Source organism: Podarcis filfolensis (assembly GCF_964270895.1).
Source record: "Podarcis filfolensis genome assembly, chromosome: 17".
In the NCBI taxonomy this organism is placed as follows: domain Eukaryota; kingdom Metazoa; phylum Chordata; class Lepidosauria; order Squamata; family Lacertidae; genus Podarcis; species Podarcis filfolensis.
In genome coordinates, this window is record NC_139621.1 from 12,618,370 (window position 1) to 12,637,984 (window position 19,615).

General features: G+C 43.2%; 1 protein-coding gene across 3 annotated transcripts in view; it reads left to right on the top strand.

The window, feature by feature from the left end:
- The window catches only part of LOC310752707 (histone-arginine methyltransferase CARM1-like), a gene marked incomplete at its 3' end in the record, with an annotated part of 61,581 nt that extends 42,722 nt beyond the window's left edge, over positions 1 to 18,859 (top strand). For 2 of the 3 annotated variants that reach the window (XM_083593626.1, XM_083593625.1), the window contains exons 8-12: positions 6,288 to 6,369; positions 8,563 to 8,648; positions 9,312 to 9,401; positions 10,773 to 10,910; positions 16,413 to 16,506. In XM_083593626.1, the coding sequence (XP_083449752.1) occupies positions 6,288 to 6,369; positions 8,563 to 8,648; positions 9,312 to 9,401; positions 10,773 to 10,910; positions 16,413 to 16,506 (490 nt within the window). Of the gene's footprint in view, positions 1 to 6,287; positions 6,370 to 8,562; positions 8,649 to 9,311; positions 9,402 to 10,772; positions 10,911 to 16,412; positions 16,507 to 17,327 lie in introns of those variants that run through there. The other variant, XM_083593624.1, reaches the window with a different exon arrangement.
- Positions 18,860 to 19,615: the final 756 nt, after the last annotated feature.

The window sequence follows — 19,615 nt, forward strand, 5'->3', positions numbered from 1 at the left end:
ATGACATAATATTGTTCTGTTCATAACCCCTTATCCTTTTTTTCTTAGATTCTTCTTTTCACACACCTTTGGCCAAGGTCACACAAACCCTGTTACTTTTACTTCCCACATCCTATTGACACTCGAAGATTTTACAGTATTTTTGTAGATAGTCCTTAAACTTTTTCCAGTCCTGTTCCATCGATTCTTCTCCCTGGTCACGGATTCTGCCAGTCATTTCAGCCATCTCCATGTAGTCTATCACTTGCGTCTGCCATTCCTCCACGGTGGGTAGATCCTGTGTCTTCCAATATTTAGCTAAAAGTATTCTTGCTGCTGTTGTTGCATACATAAAGAATGTTCTATCTTTCTTTGGCACCCATTGGCCAACTATGCCCAAGAGAAAGGCCTCTGGTTTCTTGGGGAAGGTACTTTTAAGTACTTTCTTAAGTTCATTATATATCATTTCCCAGTAAGCCTTAACTCTTGGGCAAGTCCACCAGAGGTGAAAGAATGTTCCCTCAGCTTCTTTACATTTCCAACATTTATTGTCAGGCAGGTGATAGATTTTAGCAAGCTTGACTGGGGTCATGTACCACCTGTAAATCATTTTCATAATGTTCTCCTTTAAAGCAATACATGCCGTAAATTTCATACCGGTGGTCCACAACTGCTCCCAATCAGCAAACATAATATTATGACCTAGATCCTGCGCCCATTTGATCATTGCTGATTTGACCGTTTCATCCTGCGTGTTCCATTTCAACAGCAAGTTATACATCTTTGACAAAATCTTAGTTTTTGGTTCTAACAGTTCTGTTTCCAATTTCGATTTATCCACCTGGAAGCCAATTTTTCTATCCAAATTATAGGCCTCTCTTATTTGATAGTAATGAAGCCAATCTCGCACTTTGTCTTTTAATTTTTCAAAACTCTGCAGTTTCAATCTGTCACCTTCTTGTTCCAAAATTTCCCAATATTTTGGCCATTTAGCCTCCATATTGAGCTTTTTCTGAGCCTTAGCTTCCATAGGTGACAACCACCTTGGGGTTTTACTTTCCAGCAGGTCTTTATATCTTATCCAGACATTAAACAAAGATTTTCTGACAATATGGTTTTTGAATGCCTTATGAGCTTTAACCTTGTCGTACCAAAGATATGCATGCCACCCAAAAACATTATTAAAACCTTCCAAATCCAAAATGTCTGTATTTTCAAGAAGCAGCCAGTCTTTCAGCCAGCAGAATGCTGCTGATTCATAGTACAATTTAAGGTCTGGCAGGGCAAATCCACCTCTTTCTTTTGCATCAGTTAAAATTTTAAACTTAATTCTAGGTTTCTTGCCCTGCCAGACAAATCTAGAGATGTCTCTCTGCCACTTCTTGAAACAATCCATCTTGTCCAAAATTTGCAAGGATTGAAATAAAAATAGCATTTTAGGCAATACATTCATTTTTATAGCTGCAATTCGACCCAACAAGGAAAGCTTCAAGTTAGACCAGATTTCTAAGTCTTTTTTAACTTCTGCCCAACATTTCTCATAGTTCTCTTTAAATAAGTTCAAATTTTTCGCCGTCATATTAATCCCTAGGTATTTCACTTTCTTAACCACCGTTAAACCTGTTTCATTCTGAAACCTATCCTTTTCCATTGGAGTTAAATTCTTCTCTAATACTTTAGTTTTTACCCTGTTTAGTCTAAATCCCGCCACATGACCAAATTCTTTAATCAATTCCAAAGCTCTTTTCATACTGGATTCCGGCTCCTGTAAAGTTAGAACCAAATCATCTGCAAAGGCTTTCAATTTATATTGTTTGGCTCCGACCTGAATGCCTTTTACAAATCGGTCCCCTCTTATCATGTTTAGCAGCACCTCCAGGACCGAGATAAATAATAATGGAGAGATAGGGCAGCCCTGACGTGTTCCTTTTTCTATCCTGAAATCTTCAGTCACCACATTGTTTACAATCAATTTCGCTTTTTGTTCTGAATATATTGCTCCTATACCATTTTCGAACCCCTGACCCACTCCCATCCCTTTCAAATTCTTCTTCATAAAACTCCAAGAGATATTATCAAAGGCTTTCTCCGCATCGATAAAAACTAAAACAGCTTTCGTGTTGATATTCCTTTGCAACAACTCCAGAATGTCAATTATATTCCTTGTATTATCAGACAAGTGTCTGCCTGGGAGAAAGCCTGCCTGGTCCTTATGTATTACTTCCATTAATACTTTTTTAAGTCTGCTAGCTAAAATGTCTGCAAAGATTTTGTAATCCACATTCAAAAGGGAGATGGGACGGTAGTTCTTTAGTTGTGTCTTTTCAGCTTCTGTCTTGGGTATCAATGTGATGTATGCTTCTTTCCACGATTCAGGCGCCTTTTTCCCTTCCAAAATCTCATTACACACCTCCTTTAATGGTTGAATTAAGAGATCTTTCAAAGTTCTGTAGTATTTGGAGGTTAGTCCGTCCGGTCCTGGAGATTTGCCCAGTTGCATGTTCTGAATGGCACCTTCAATTTCTTGTTCTGTAATTTGCTGGTTTAATACTAATTTATTTTCTGAAGATATTTTTTGTAATCCATTGGTTCTTAAAAATTGGTCTATCTCAGTTTCTTTCTGCGGCCCTTGCGTATAAAGTTGTTTAAAATATCTCTGAAAGCACCTTCTAATCTCCTCGGGGTTCTGTATGTTTTTTCCGTTGATCTCAAGATTTGTGATCGTATTTAACTTCTGTCTTTTTTTCAGTTGCCACGCCAATAGTTTCCCACATTTATTAGCTGACTCAAAAGTCTTTTGTCTCATTTGTTTAATTTTCCACTCTATTTCTTCATTAATCAATTTCATATATTGCACCTGATATAACTTAATCTCTCTTAGAATCTCTTTTGAGTTTGGTTTAACTCTTAACTTCTTCTCCCCTTGTTTTATTTTTTCCAAAATTTTCATTTTCTTCTCATTTTGAGATCTCTTTTTTATTGCATTCTGTTGAATCAAGAACCCTCTCATGACCGCTTTGCTTGCGTCCCAAACCGTTCTTTTTTCAACCGTAGTTCTCATATTAATTTCAAAATAGTCTTTCAGAGTCTTTTGGGCCTTCCTTACGATATCTTGGTTTCTTAGTAAGGTGTCATTCATCCTCCATCTGAAGGAGCCGATAGGTGTTAGTTTCATTTCCATCTTTACCGCATTATGGTCGGAGCAGGTTTTTGGGCAGATTTCCACCTTTTTTATTTTAGGTGCCAGGCCTCTAGTTGTCCAAATTTGGTCGATCCTTGTCCATGTCATTTTGGCTTCAGAAAAGAATGTTCCCTCTCTACCTAGGGGATTTTTGGTCCTCCAAATATCAATCAAATCCATATTGTCAGTCAGTTCAAAAAAGGTTTTTGGTAGTCTGCCCTCTTTCGTTATGGTCTGTCTTTGTGCTTTATCCATATTCGTAGACACCACTCCATTCATGTCTCCCATCATAATAATATTGTTATAGTCAATAAAGTCCATCAACGTCTCATGCAATTTCTTGTAAAACTCTGATTTCCCCTCATTTGGTGCATAAATTCCTAAGATCAGAAATTTCTCTCCTTGTGTTTGGATTTCTATTGCCAAAATTCTTCCTTGTTCATCTTTAAAGAGAAGCTTTGGTGATAGGCTTTCTTTTGCATAAATTGCCACACCTCTCTTTTTAACCTTGTCTGATGAGATAAATTCTTGGCCTAATTTTTTATTAATTAACACTTTTCTGTGCAGCCTAATCACATGTGTTTCCTGCAAGCAAATTATGTCCAATTGTTCCTTTTTTAATAAATGAAAAACCTTCTTCCTCTTTTCCGGGGAGTTTAGACCGTTGGTATTCCAACTTAGTAGTTGCAGAGACATGTTGAGATGGTGTTATTTTCCTCCTGTTGCTCCCAGAAGTGGCGTGTCTTTAGGATCTTTCAATTCCCCAGGTGCAGGTATTAGACTTAATGATCCCGATCCTGGATCGCTTGGCTCTTCAATCCCTTTCTGAAGGTCTTCTCCGTAGTCGTGCAAAAATTTGTCTTTATCTTCCACCGATTTGATTTTAACTTTTTTCCCTCTGAAGGTAAAGGAAATCCCTTGGGGGAATTCCCATCTGAAGATAATCCTGTTGCTTCTCAGAAGTTGCACCAGATCACCGTAATTCCCTCTGAGCTCCAACAAATGCTTAGGAATATCCTTATAAATTTCCAACCTTGATTCTTGGATCTCTAATGGCGTCTTGAAGTGCGCACTCAGGATTTTGTCTCTTTCCTCCCTCGTTCTGAGGGAGATTAGACAGTCTCTCGACTTAATCTTCCTCCCTCCCTTTCCCAATCTGAATGCACTCACAATTTTAAAGTCCTTTTCTTCTTCCAAGGGCCAAGATTGTGTAAATTCCTTCGTGAGGTACTCAGTTAGATTTTCATTGTCAATTTCCGGTACAGATCTGATCCTTAAATTGTTTTCCTTATTTTTCAGTTCGATCATAGACAGCAGTGCCTGGTGTTCTCCTATCTGTTTGCGCATAGGTTTGATTTCTCCCTGAACTTCTTCAACTTTCTGCTTTGCCTCTTCAGCAATTTTACGGTTTGCGGTAGTGTCTTCCACCAACTTTCCAATAGTTTGTGCATTTAAGTTTACTTGTTGAGTCAAATTATTAATGCTTGCGGTGTTTTGGTCTAACTTGTCTGACTGGTCAGAGACTTGTTTACTTAAACCTTCCAACTTTTCAAATATTTTATTTAACACTGAAGTAAAGTCCCCACCTGAGGCCATTCCTTCCGGCCTAGGTTGTTCTATATCTTCCACTTGTGCCACAGGGATTGTAGGGACAGAGGATCTGCGCAGCTGAGAAGTTAAAGTAGTTTGCAGTGTTTTGGCTTTGGCTGATCTTGTCCTTCCACTCATAACCCTTCTTATCTATGCGTCAAGGTCGTTCTCACAGTCTGTCTTTCTCATGGAAATCCCCAAATCAACAGATGGAAAATTCCCCCAGTAGGTTGCCAAACCGAATTATTCCACTAGAGGGATACTGTAGTCAGGAAAGCTCAGAAATGTCGCAGTTCATAAAAGTTAAAAGTTCCCTCTAGACGTTAAACAATATCCAATTTATAAAAGACCTTCAGACTCCTCTTAAATTCCTTAAATTTCCACAGAGTTACTCTTTGGCAAAGATAAGTTGTCTCAGCAAAGTGCGAGATATAAAGTAACAGTTCCAAAGTAGCCTTCAAATTCCAAACCCTGGCAGCTCAGTAGCCAGGGATTCAATGTTCTACGGTCCCGAAGTTCAAAGGAATCGGCTGGAAAAAGCTGATTTTTTCACCCTCCTCCCCTCAATAAAATTGAGAGGGGGTCTTCAAAGCTTGATGTGAGAGTTTGCAACTTATTTATCCCAAAGTCTGGGGCTTGGGTTTTTAAAGAGTCTTTGCTTTGTTCTTGAAACAAAACCCGGGAGACGGACTTCCTGGTTGCGTCTCCCGCTTGTGTGCCAAATTCTTAAATTTATCTTCATAAATCAAATAAAGTCCCCCACTTACGGGTTGAAGTTTGTAGCCGAATAGTCCCAGGAAAAGGGTCAGCGCTCACCGGCAGCAGCTTAGCGGCATCACTCCGCAAAAAGAGCGATCGACTCACAACGCCACGCCACCCCCGACACGATCCGGAGCTCCTTACGGGGTCCCTTCACGTAGCGGAGGAGCGCTACAGGCGCCCGCCGAGTCCCACGACCACAGGCTATCCCCACCTGTGGGTTTCTAGCAGGGGTCTCCGCTTTGCCGTAGCGGACGACCCGTTTCTGCGGAGCTTCCCCTTCACAAGTGGAAGGAGACCGCCATTACCGTTCGCGCCGCCCCTGGAAGTCCTAAAAAAACTGGTCCCTCTCAGGGCCTTGGGACATAGTTGTATGATAGCGACAATGGAGGGGAGTTCTGTGGTTTGTTGGGTTTCTTCAGCTATGTGTGGTGCCCTCACGTGGGGCATTAGTTTTTCAAAGACTTCCAGTACATTGAAACTTGAAAGAGGCGCCAGCGGAGGGCTCTTCCTTGGGAGAATTAAGCAGCAATTTCTCACCGTTGTTTGCTGAGCTCATTAATCCAGTACACAATGAATAACCCACACGCTGCATGCTATTTGAAGAGGTTAGCTGAATGGAAAGACAGTATCTTTGCATATCAAAAAATAGGCTTTGATCAGGCTTCGTAGGTGGTTTGAAGAATGTGCATGGATCTGTGGCTGTTACATGCAGCTTATAGAGATTTCTTTGTACAATTTTCTTTTCTTTTCTTTACAACTGCATTATTTCTTCTAGGTACCAGCAGTGTTTTTATGGAGTCAATCTGTCCAGTCTCCGCAATGCAGCTGTAGATGAATACTTTAGGCAACCTATTGTAGTAAGTCATTTTTTATTTTCTCGCTTTTTCCTTTGCCTTCCTCCTCCACCTTCAGGAGCTCAGGGGCTGGGGGGGGGCGTCCCTAAGTTGCAGAACTGCCTCCCCATGGAGGTGCATCTGGCCCCTTCATTACGTAGCATCTGGTGAATGTGGAACGGACACCTCTTCGCCCGGGCTTTTGACGCTACGGGCGTATATTTGTAGAACCCACCTTACTTCTGTAATTGTAAATTGTTTTAAACTGTTTGTGTGTTGTAATGTTGTATTTTACTCTGCCCTGGGACCTGGGGTGACATGTGGGTTAATGTCAATAATTAATAATAATAATAATAATTTTATACATACATACATACCCTGCCCATCTGGCTGGGTTTCCCCAGCCACTCTGGGTGGTTTCCAACAGGAGATTAAAAATACATTAAAACATCAGTCATTAAAAACTTCCCTAAACAGGCCTGCCTTCAGATATCTTCGAAACGTCAGATAGTTTATTTATTTGACATCTGATGGGAGGGCGTTCCACAAGGCAGGTGCCACCACTGAGGAGGCCCTCTGCCTGGTTCCCTGCAACCTCACTTCTCGCAGTGAGGGAACCGCCAGAAGGCCCTCGGTGCTGGACCTCAGTGTCCGGGCAGAATGATGGGGGTGGAGACGCTCCTTCAGGTCTACTGGGCCGAGGCCATTTAGGGCTTTCAAGGTCAGCACCAACACTTTGAATGGTGCTCGGAAATGTACTGGGAGCCAATGAAGGTCTTTCAAGAGTCAAGGAGCTGTCAGGTGAGCCCAGGTTGACCACAGGGCAAGAAAGACTGTGAGGCACGGAAGGCGATTAGCTTTTTCTTAACAGAAAAACCAGTACAGCAGAGTTATTTAGGCTCAACTCGTTCAGCTTGAGGTATGGCTGAAATGGACCACTGCCCCCCTCCCCTTCCAGTCGATCTTACTCCAGATCCATCCCCAGCAGACAAAGGCTGTGTCGAAGGGTGAGCGCCTCCTCTGGGCTTGTCTTGCCTGGACCGGTGCATAACCATGAGCAGGTTTTGTGGGTTGGTTGTAAGTGCAAGGAAGGAAACTTAAATTCACGGCTTCCCAGCTTTAACTGGGCAGCCAGTGGGGTGCCTTCCTGTGTTGCTGGACTCCACTCCCATCAGCCCCAGTCAGCAGAACCAGGAGTCAGGGATGATGGGAGCCCCAACAACAGCTGGAGGGCACCATGTTGGCTCTCCCTGACAGAATCAGTACTGCATTACTCAGTGCTTTTTTCCCTTTAAAAAGTTTAGAGGTACTCTCATTTTGACTCAAGAAAATCACCATTTTATAGTTCAAATCGGGGGAAATAAATACAGTAAATGGACAAAAGTACAAAGATTCACAAAATGTTTAGGGGTATGCGCCCCTCTGCTTCCCCCCAGAAAAAAACCACTGGATTTACTAAAACATTAACGGGGGGGGGGGTACCGTATTTTTCGCTCTATAGGACACACTTTTTCCCCTTCAAAAATAAAGGGGAAATGTGTGTGCGTCCTATGGAACGAAGACGCCATAGCCCCACGACCCTCTCCTGGCTGGAGAGGTGATACGCGGCTATGGCAGGAGCCTCTCCGCTGCGCCTTCCCGCTGCTCCCTGACCTGCTCTTTGGGGCTGTTGGTGGGCTTCCCCCCACCAGCCCCAAAGAGCAGGTCGAAAGGAACCTGAAGCCTGGAGAGCAAGAGGGGTCGGTGCGCACCGACCCCTCTCGCTCTCCAGGCTTCCAAGGTAGCCGCCTGAACGCACCTTAAATGGCACCTTGTTTTAGAGCGGGAAAACAAGAGGGGGGAAATTCTCCCCCTCTCTGCGCAGCGCCTCCTGCCACTTCGCTGAAGGGGCGCTGGGCAGAGAGGGGGAGAATTTTTTTTCCTTGTTCTCCCCTTCTAAAACAAGGTGCATCCTATTGTCCGGTGCATCCTATGGTGCGAAAAATATGAAGGTCAGAAATGCCCCTTGATATAGAAATCCCTCAGGGTTCCAGATGTAAGCAATGTGTATGTGGTGCATATTTCTTTTAACAGAGAGAGGAACAACTAAAATAGCATATCAAAGGGACCTAGAGAAGGTATATTACTGTGGGAGGAGGAATTTTCTGTTTTGTAAGCCTGCAGCACTAGAGGAGAGCAGGGGTCTGATTCTCTCTTTTTCTCCTCTTCAACCCTCAGGATACATTTGACATAAGAATTTTAATGGCCCGGACAGTGAAGTACACCGTCAATTTTACAGATGCAGAAGAGGAAGATTTGCATAGGTAAGTGTCTGGAAAGAGTCCTGCTTTTCCATGTCAAATAATTGTTTCTTTCTACACTTTTCCGCTTACGAGCAAGTGAGGGACTTCACAGCGTGTGTGTGGATCCCATTCAGGGTATTTTAAGCCTCTAATCCTTAATGGCATTTTAGCCTTGCAAATTGCTGCAGTCGACTTAAGCACAGTATTTAGGGTAAAATATAACTTAGTGTGAAGTTTTTGTTGTTTTAAGAGTAATGACATCTGTCAAGATAATCCTAGTAAATAAAATGAAATACAGTCATACCTCGGGTTGCAGACACTTCAGGTTGCGTGTTTTTGGGTTACTTCCGGGTTTCGGCGCTCGCGCATGCGCAAAAGCGTTAAATTGCGCCATGTGCATGTGCAGAAGCCCCAAATCGCGACCTGCGCAGACATGGTGCTGTGGGTTGCGAACTTGCCTCCCGCATGAATCATGTTCGCAACCCAAGCATCCACTGTACAAGGTATAATAATTAAGTACATAGGTAGATTTTGTTTAATGAATTATCTTGGATAAAAATCCATTTGACTTTATTTTTGGTAAATCTGTTGTGCTTAGCGGACCAGTGTCTTAATGAATGGTGATATTTGTAATTTTTAACCATGGATTTCAAATGCCACACTGGCAACTTTCTTCTTCTACAGAGTGGAAATCCCCTTTGTTTTCCAAATGATGCAGTCTGGGTTAATCCATGGTTTGGCCTTCTGGTTTGATGTGGCATTTGTCGGCTCACTGTACGTATTCTTCTTCCTCGCTCCCAAAAGTTACCTTGGAACTTCACTTTAAAGGGAAATGACCCTTTTAATTTGGCCAAATTCAGAACCTTGTTCATGTTCTTCTCTTGCCTGTTACATGGAGGAACAAGTTGATTTTATACATCTTTGTTGTAGAGATAGTCAGATTCTCATGAAGGGATCTCACCGTGTTATTTTTGCAGGAGGGTCCATCTGGAGAAAACAGACTTTGCATGAAAAAGCCACTCATGTGTTGGGTTTTTGTCACTTGAATGTGTGAACGCGATGTGGTAACTCATCATAGGTAAAGGGACCCCTGACCATTAGGTCCAGTCGTGGCAGACTCTGGGGTTGTGGCGCTCATCTCGCTTTATTGGCCGAGGGAGCTGGCATACAGCTTCCGGGTCATGTGGCCAGCATGACTAAGCCGCTTCTGGCAAACCAGAGCAGTGCACGGAAACGCCGTTTACCTTCCCGCCAGAGCGGTACCTATTTATCTACTTGCACTTTGACGTGCTTTCGAATTGCTAGGTTGGCAGGAGCAGGGACCGAGCAACGGAAGCTCACCCCATCACGGGGATTCGATCCGCCGACCTTCTGATCGGCAAGTCCTAGGCTCTGTGGTTTAACCCACAGCGCCACCCGCGTCCCATAACTCATCATATAGCACCTCAAAAACAAACCAGTAATAAAAGAGCATCTCCAGCTTCACCACACAGATGAGCAGCCTGGGTGATGGTTTTTTCAACCCTGCCAATATCATGTAGTCAGAACTGCAATGCATAAGACTGGCCTTTAATTGGTGTGGCCACCAATTAAAATAATTTAAAAATGTGTCAAAAATGGGGGGCGGTTCAGTTTAAATTAAAACAGCAGAAGCAGTAAAACACATGAACATCCTAGGGGCTGAATAAAACCAGATTCAGCTGAAGTTTGCAGAAGCCTGGGGGAATAAAATTGGCTTGAATCCTTAAACTTTTTGCTTTGTGCACAGAAGAGAGTTGTGCTCCTAAAAGGGTTTTTTCCACAGCCTTCTCTGAGTGCATCTCTCCATCCATGAAGAGAAGCTGCTGTGTTCATGGACCAAGAATTTGGGATGTGAGCACCTTTGTCTTGGTCTTCTCAGAAGCTGTTTTGCAGATGTACTAGGTCTGCCTTCTTGATGCAAATTTAATAAATGAGTAAAATACCTATGGCCTTTTAAATGGGCTTGTGGGAGGTAGGGGCGATTGGTTTATTTCTGTTTCTGTTTTATTATGCACTTCGTGTTCTCATTTTGTGCTTTCGTGTTGCAAACGGCCCTGTGATCTTCAGATAGAAATTCAATGCATAAATAAATGTTTGCATATTTACTGGATTTCTTCTTTCAAGGGTGACTGTTTGGCTCTCAACTGCCCCCACGGAGCCTCTGACTCACTGGTATCAAGTCCGTTGCCTTCTCCAAACTCCTCTCTTTGCCAAAGAAGGGGAAACTCTTTCAGGGAAAGTCCTGTTCGTGGCAAATAAACGGTAAGTAGCAAAGCACAGGCAAATCGCTTTGCTGGTGAAAGAGTTTCCGAAGCGCTATGTGGGAGAAGATTACTGAAAATTAATTATGTGAAACATCTGCAGATTTGTGTTACTGAACAGAATCCGCAATAGAAAATATGCTTTGCATCTCAAACCACAGTGCCGAAAATCCATTTGTGTGTTCAAGTATCACAAAGACAACATAAAAAAATGGTCAGTCTTAGCAGTTGTGCCAAGTGAATTTCCTTCAGAGATCTGATGTTTTGCTGCTATTAGCAATGTACTTGCTCCTAAATTTAGCACAGCAATATTGATTTGTGCTGTAGGGAATATAATGAGCCAAGAGCAAGATTTCCTTTTCTTTGAAGCAGCTTCAATGTAATGATTTTAAATAGGCAATAAACACTCATCAGAGTAACATGCACATCTGCCCAGTCTCAGTCCTGCTGTACAAAGAGGTGAATGTATATGAAATGCTCTGTGGCCTCCTATTTTTCAGCCGATGATAAATCCTTGGTGGCTTTTAGCATGTGTTGTTGGTACTTGAGAGCCGGATTAAAGCAGGGAGGTCAATTTCTGATCCCTGTTTTAAGACTGCTCTGTTTACAGGTCACCGGCCTAAACATGTGTACTAGGTGGATGTTGGAAAAGAGGATTCTCGGGGTTCCTGTGGTATTTCCTCTGCAGAATGACACACATGGGCAAAATTTAACTGTCTAGAAATGAGATGAGAAGCTGGAGTTAATGTAGATTAAAAGAGAGGGGGCAGGGGAATCTTAAAGCAATCAGCATGCCTCCCTCTCAGCTTGAGTGTCCTCTGTCGGAAGTCCTTGAGTCAGGAGTTCTTTCTATATTCCTTTTTTATGTACAGTGGTACCTCAGGTTACATGCGCTTCAGGTTACACACTCCGCTAACCCAGAAATAGTGCTTCAGGTTAAGAACTTTGCTTCAGGATGAGAACAGAAATCGGGCTCCGGCGGCGCGGCAGCAGGAGGCCCCATTAGCTAAAGTGGTGCTTCAGGTTAAGAACAGTTTTAAGAAGAGAATGAATTAAGTACTGAACCCGAGGTACCACTGTATATAATTTTTATTTGTTTTTTAACACATCATTTACAACAATTATTAAACATACTTTTATATCTTATACAATTTTTTTTTTACTTCCATCAATCACATCTGAAAATTTTCCAATCTTTTTACTTAATTTACATTTCTTACTTTCACTATTACATTTAAATCACATAACTAATATCTCTTTTCTTTCTCTTCTTTGCAATATTTCATATATTTCTCCTTACAAAACTTCTTGTAGCATAATTTGTTGATTACAGTTGCTCTTCAAATAATTCATATGCTTCTTCCAATCTTCTGTAAATCTCTGGTCCCGCAGATTTTGAATCCTTCCTGTCATTTTGTCCAATTCTGCATAGTCCATTGATTTTGTCTGCCATTCTTCTTTTGTCAGTGTTTCTTCTTGCTTCCATTTCTGGGCCAACAATACTCTTGCCGCTGTTGTTGCATATAAAAACAATTTAACATCCTCTCTATTAATATCCTCATTTATAATACCAAGTAAAAATGCTTCTGGTTTTTTTAAAAAATGTATATTTCAACATCTTTTTCATCTCATTATATATCATTTCCCAGATTATTTTTTTACTTTCTTATTCCATCCAACTATTCTTCACAGTCTGCAAGTACTTTAATTATTCCTCATGGGATAATTTTGGTTACTTCCTGTCACCTTCAACATGGCAAAGTCACCAGGAAGAAGCTTGGCCAATTGGGCTGTGGTGGAAAAGGTGTCCTCTGCCCAGTCACTGAATTACCTGCAGAAATGCACTGCACATAACAACATTCACCTGCTGGGTCTTGTTTAAGACTGAATAGTCAAATTTAATATTTTTTGTTAGAATCATAGAATTGCAGAGTTGGAAGTGACTACAAGGGTCATCTAGTTTAACCCCCTGTGATGCAGGAATCTGAGCTGAAGCATCCATGACAGAGGGCCACCCAACCTCTGTTTAAAGGCCTCCAAGGAAGGAAGTCTCTTCCACTGCCAAACAGCTTAGAAAGTTCTTCTTGATGTTGAGTCTGAGTCTTCTTTCTTGTACAACTTGAAGCTATTGGTTTGAGTCCCACCCTCCAGAGCAGGAGGAAACAAGCTTGTTCCGTCTTCCATGTGACATCCCTTGAGATATCTCCTCTTTTCCAGGCTTATTGTTGTTGTTTAGTCGTTTAGTCGTGTCCGACTCTTCGTGACCCCATGGACCAGAGCACGTCAGGCACTTCTGTCTTCCACTGCCTCCCGCAGTTTGGTCAAACTCATGTTCGTAGCTTCGAGAACACTATCCAACCATCTCGTCCTCTGTCATCCCCTTCTTCTTGTGCCCTCCATCTTTCCCAACATCAGGATCTTTTCCAGGGAGTCTTCTCTTCTCATGAAGTGGCCAAAGTATTGGAGTCTCAGCTTCAGGATCTGTCCTTCCAGTGAGCACTCAGAGCTGATTTCCTTAAGAATGGAGAGGTTTGATCTTCTTGCAGTCCATGGGACTCTCAAGAGTCTCCTCCAGCACCATAATTCAAAAGCATCAATTCTTCCTTCCACTGTTCCTCATAAGGCTTTCTAAAGCCCAACCCTTCCCACCATGGCGTTGTGATGTGTAGACTCTAGCAGCTTCTCCTTGCAGATCCAATGCCCCAAATGGAAGGAAATTTCCCACAGAACCCAGAAAAGGTCATGGGTTGAGCCTAGAGCAGGTAAAGGACAAATGCAAAATGCCAAGCCAAATGAGAATACAAAACTGCTCCCTGATAGGTCTCCTCCTGCTTCTTCATGGGGCTTTGGGGAGCTTGCGACTCAGAAAGGTAGGATACAGCTGGGTCTTATTGCCATGGCAACCCTTGCGCATGCAACAGTCAATTTCCCCTCCCCTTTGTGCCCAGAATGGGCACCATAGGCCACTTACAATACAGTATGAAACGGCACTATCATCTTCTTAGAAACGTCTGTCTGCAAAGCATCCTTGCCTTTTTATTTTCACAAGCTTCTCCAGAAGCAGAGTGCCCAAATCAGAGGCGCCAGTGATGCAATCAAAATACTTCATTTGTATCAACAGCAAGTGCCCCACACGTGACTTTTCCGTTTTCTGGTTAATAGCTTTCCCATAAAGAAGCCCTCTCGCTCGTATTACAATACCTGCTCTTCAAAGGTGAAGTATATCAATTACTTGCAGAGTTGAGAGAAGCGACAGCAGCGTTTTCCATCGCACCATGCCACAATTGCTATTGTAATCCCACTTGTTTACAACACCGTCTCTATAGCAATGAAATGCAGTTGCCAAAGCCTTCATTAAAGGCCAGGCATCTTGGCTGCCTCGCTGCCGCCTGCAAACCTGATCCAGAGGAAAAGAGCAGACGGGCTCCGCAGATTAAGAGAAAAACTAGCAGGCCTTTGGGCCTGTGTTTCGTCCAAAACAAAATACGAGAAAACAAAATTTCATGGATCCTTGATAGGGTTGTCGTTTCCGCAACATCTCAGTCTGAGGCCCATAGGCAGGGCCTGGTTTCCAACTCTTGAAAGACCAAAACATAATAATGGGAGAGAGAGAGAGAGAGACAGTAAAAACGCAGAGCCCAACAGTGTGATGGTCCAGAAAAATGGAGGGTGGGGTGGGGTGGGGGCAGGACCAAAAAATCCATGTTCCACTTTTTATTTTCCACTGTAAAGGGACAGCCAATTACCACAAAACTCCTAGAATCAATTCAAAGGTAGTAAAATGAATGATGATAGCATTGTGAATACAGTGGTACCTCAGGTTACATACGCTTCAGGTTACAGACTCCGCTAACCCAGAAATAGTGCTTCAGGTTAAGAACTTTGCTTCAGGATAAGAACAGAAATCGGGCTCCGGCGTCGTGGCAGAAGCAGGAGGCCCCATTAGCTAAAGTGGTGCTTCAGGTTAAGAACAGTTTCAGGTTAAGAACGGACCTCCGGAACGAATTAAATAATTAACCAGAGGTACCACTGTATGCTTGTCATGCTACAGTTTGAACACCAAGGGTGATGAGGTGGCCCACTTCACACACACACCCTGTTGTCGTTGTTATTATTATTGCTGTAGGGCAACAAAAAAAACCCACACACTTTTATTGCAAGCCCCTATTGCTAAACTGTGTGGTCCCCCCCCCCGCAAAAACCCCCAAATGGTTTGTTGAACACTCATCCTAATTTGTTTATGGGGAGGTTAGACAATTTGACATCACACAGTTGTTTTTTTCTTGTCCCTTTCCTTGGAGGATGGATGGCGGCTAACAGATTGAGGTTAAATCCTGACAAGACAGAAGCACTGTTCTTGGGGGACAGGAGGTGGGCTGCTGTGGAGGACTCCCTGGTCCTGAATGGGGTAACTGTGCCCCTGAAGGACCAGGTGTGCAGCCTGGGAGTCGTTTTGGACTCACAGCTGTCCATGGAGGCGCAGGTCAATTCTGTGTCCAAAGCAGCTGTTTACCAGCTCCATCTGGTATGCAGGATGAGACCATGGCCTGCAGACTGTCTCACCAGAGTGGTGCATGTTCTATCTCCTGCTTGGACTACTGCAATGCGCTCTACGTGGGACTACCTTGGAAGGTGACCTGGAAACTACAACTAATCCAGAATGCGGCAGCTAGACTGATGACTCGGAGTGGCCACTAAGACCATATAACACTGTTCCTGAAAGACCTACATTGGCTCCCAGTACCTTTCCGGGCACAATTCAAAGTGTTGGTGCTGACCTTGAAAGCCCTAAATGGCCTTGGTCCGGTATACCTGAAGGAGCGTCTCCACCCCCATCGTTCAGCCCTGACACTGAGATCCAGCTCCGAGGGCCTTCTGGCGGTTCCCTTGCTGCAAGAAGTGAGGTTACAGGGAACCAGGCAGAGGGCCTTTTCGGTAGTGGCACCCACCCTGTGAAACGCCCTCCCATCAGATGTCAAAGAGAACAACTACCACCAGACATCTGAAGGCAGCCCTGTTTAGGGAAGCTTTTAATGTTTGATGCATTACTTTATTTTAAAATTGTGTTGGAAGCCGCCCAGAGTGGCTGGGGAAACCCAGCCAGATGGGCGGGGTAGAAATAATAATAATAATAATAATATATTATTATTATTATTATTATTATTATTATTATTATTTGAGGGAGTCCTATTTGTGGGGAAGTGGGTACATTGTGCAAGTGTATCAAATCAGCTTTAATTGGGCTGGATTTGCTGGCATGTGACTGAAACCTACTAGTTGGAGTCTAGCAGTGCTCAATGTCATCCCTTTTAAATACTTTTTCATAGGGTAAAGCTTTGATTCACCTATGTTCAGTTGATCAACTTACAAGTTAGTGCTTTCAATCCTTATTATGCATGAAAAAACACAAGCAAAAGAGAGTATTAGTATTAATTCAGAAACATCGAAACTTGTTATGGACATGATTTTAGTTTTTTAACAAAATTTCTTTTTTATGCAACAGGCAGAGTTATGACATCCAAATTGTTGCTGTAGTGGATGAAACGGGCTTTAAGTCAGGCAATGTCCTTGATTTAAAGAATCCATTTTTTAGGTAAGAAATGCTCTTGGGTAAGATTTGTAATCATTACCAAGCTGCAAAACTGTATAATCCATTACTTGTGAATGTTTAGTCTTTAGCGCAAACCTTTGCCATCTGTTGTAGTGAATGCTACATTCTAGCCTATGTGCTCTGCATCTCCCACAGCCCCCTCTCCCAATTTGTTATTTTGCTTCTGAGACTTGCATTGCTAAAAGTGGAGTTTTGCTGGTCTTGGTCTGAGGCAAGAAGTGTGTTTGAAATAAGGCCAAAATTGTATGCAAAGATCTTTGCATAGAAATGTTGGAAGCTGCCCAGAGTGGCTGGGGCAGCCCAGTCAGGTGGGTGGAGTACCAACAACAACCTGGTCAGAATAAAAAACATGATTGAACTACAGTTCTTTTAAGTGGCTATTGATGACATGGACATGCCTATCTGTTCTCTTTTGTATATAAATATAATATATATATATATTTAATAAATAATTTTTATTGAATGATTTTATGTTACAAAAAACAATACAGCCATACTACCACTAAATATAATTAAGAAATAAAAATTACATACATTGATATTTAGTTTATTTGTTATTTTATATAAATATAAAACATTTAATGTGCCGCATTTACGAACATGGTTAAATAAGTGATGGATAATCCTCCGTCATTCCATTCTGCCTCACAGTGTTCTGCAACTTAAAAAACAGCCACTTTTCCATCAACAGAAATTAATACAATAAAAATGCATAGAAAGAGCTTCAGTATTCGGTACTCTTACAACTTTTTAAAAAAATACTGTGCATGTCATACAGCTCATATTCTTTAAATATTTTGTTTGTAGATATGCTTAGATTGCAATATGCACCTGCTGGAAGGAAAACCAGGATTACCAAACCAAGTAGCCCACGAGAAGTTGAAGTTCCTTCTTCTGTGAAACCTAACTGTACATATCAAAAGGAAATATTTTATGCAAATTGTATAAAAATATGTTTGTGCTATTTCACACACCCACCCTCCCCCCCCCCCCAAAGCTGGGCACACCAATCTTTAAACAAGTCTGCCTGGAAGTATTTTTCACTGCGTCCAATGGTATTTTCTTGGTGAGCACATTTATTTGGAAATCCTCCCCCCTTAAATCAATGGAAACTGGGCTGCAACTCGCACCCGCTTCTCCTGCCTGGCGAGGGGTCAGGGCTGCTGGGAGTTGCAGCCGGCAGCATCTGAAGCGCCCCATCTGGTCTCCTCCTGGCCTTCAGGAGGGGAATGTTGGTCACATCTTTGAATGACGTTGTCCTTTGTTCCAGAGGTACCAAAATACCGTATTTTTCGCTCTATAGGACGCACCCGACCATAGGAGGAGGAGAACAGGGAAAAAAACATTCTCGTTCTCTCTGCTCAGCGCCCCTTCAGCAAAGCGGTAGGAGAAACAGAGCCCCTTCCATTTCTCCTCCCGCTTCGCTGAAGGGGCGCTGCGCAGAGAGGGGAAACTGTGCAGCGCCTCTCCAGCGAAGCGAAGCCTGGAGAGCAAGAGGGATCGGTGTGCACTGACCCCTCTTGCTCTCCAGGCTTCAGGCGGCTATCCGCAAGCCTTCGGAGCGTGGCAGGAACTCCCGCTGCGCTCCTAAGGCTTGCGGATAGCTGCCTGAAGCCTGGAGAGCGAGAGGGGTCAGTTCGCACCGACCCCTCTCACTCTCCAGGCTTCAGCGAGAGCAACGCAAAGCCTCCAGAGTGCGGAGGGAGTGCTCCCTCCGCGCTTCGGAGGCTTCGCATTGCTATTGCTGAAGCCAAGGAGCCTGTATTCGCTCCATAGGACGCACACACATTTCCCCTTCATTTTCGGAGGGGAAAAAGTGTCTCCTATAGAGCAAAAAATACAGTAGTACTGGTATCTGAGGTTTCCTTTTCTCAGTTTGTCTAAGGCTGGTGCTCCTTGTTTTTCTCCCCCCCCATCCTTCCCCCCCTTAAGGAATATTCTTAACCAAGCCTACCTCATGTTTGTACACATACATAGGATGTATGGGAATACTGCGGACAATACACCAAGCTCATACTCAATGTTTCAGTATTTGCAAGAGGTATTTAAAGATCTGGAGCTTATTTTCAGCTGGCCAATAATGAACCTTTTCCGCCTCAGAGCGCTAGGCACTAGGCTCACCACCCAACCAACGTCTCCTCTAACCTGCATTGTTTTCAAGCAATCCTGAACGGTCTTGAGTCTGTCAGCCAGTGACCCTCTTTTGGCACACCCTTTGCAGAAGGAAAACAGCAGACGACTCTGCCGCCAATCCTTCTGTATGGTTCCTACTTTCTGTAGATAGCACAGCAGCAATTGTACATTTAATCTTTCCAATAAAATTTAAATACGAAATACAATGAGGTTGTGGCGTTGCTTTCTGTGCGGGGTCATTGTAGGAAGTGTAAGGCAAGACACAGGCCAGCCCCAGCCTCCTCACCTCAGTGATTTAGTTGGGCTTCTGCTTTTTTGTTTTACAGTGGTACCTCGGGTTAAGTACTTAATTCGTTCCGGAGGTCCGTACTTAACCTGAAACTATTCTTAACCTGAAGCACCACTTTAGCTAATGGGGCCTCCTGCTGCTGCCATGCCGCTGGAGCACGATTTCTGTTCTCATCCTGAAGCAAAGTTCTTAACCTGAGGTAATTTTTCTGGGTTAGCGGAGTCTGTAATCTGAAGCGTCTGTAACCTGAAGCATTTGTAACCCGAGGTACCACTGTAATTCCACACGTGAAACAGGATGGCAAGTATCTCTCCTGGGCTCAGGTGTTTAACTGTGACCCTTATGCGCTCTGTGCTGCCATTCCCTGGGACCCTGCCAGCGGTTATTTACAGCAGCACTCAGCACACAAAAAAGAAAAAAAAAGAAAATCTACACAAAGGAGGAACAATGAATTGGCTTTGAGCAGCAAGGCTCAACAGTCTTCCTGCTCTTTTAAATTATGTGCCACTTGATCCAGCCGGCTCCTGTAGTGGAAACTCAGCGCTGGACGTGCCGAGAAGTGAATACATTTGCACCCCTTGTGTTACCACATTTGGAGCGCATGAAAATCACCACTGGCTCTTCAGTGGCAGATGGGGAGAAGGTTGCTCATTGCTGCCAGAGCTAGCCATAA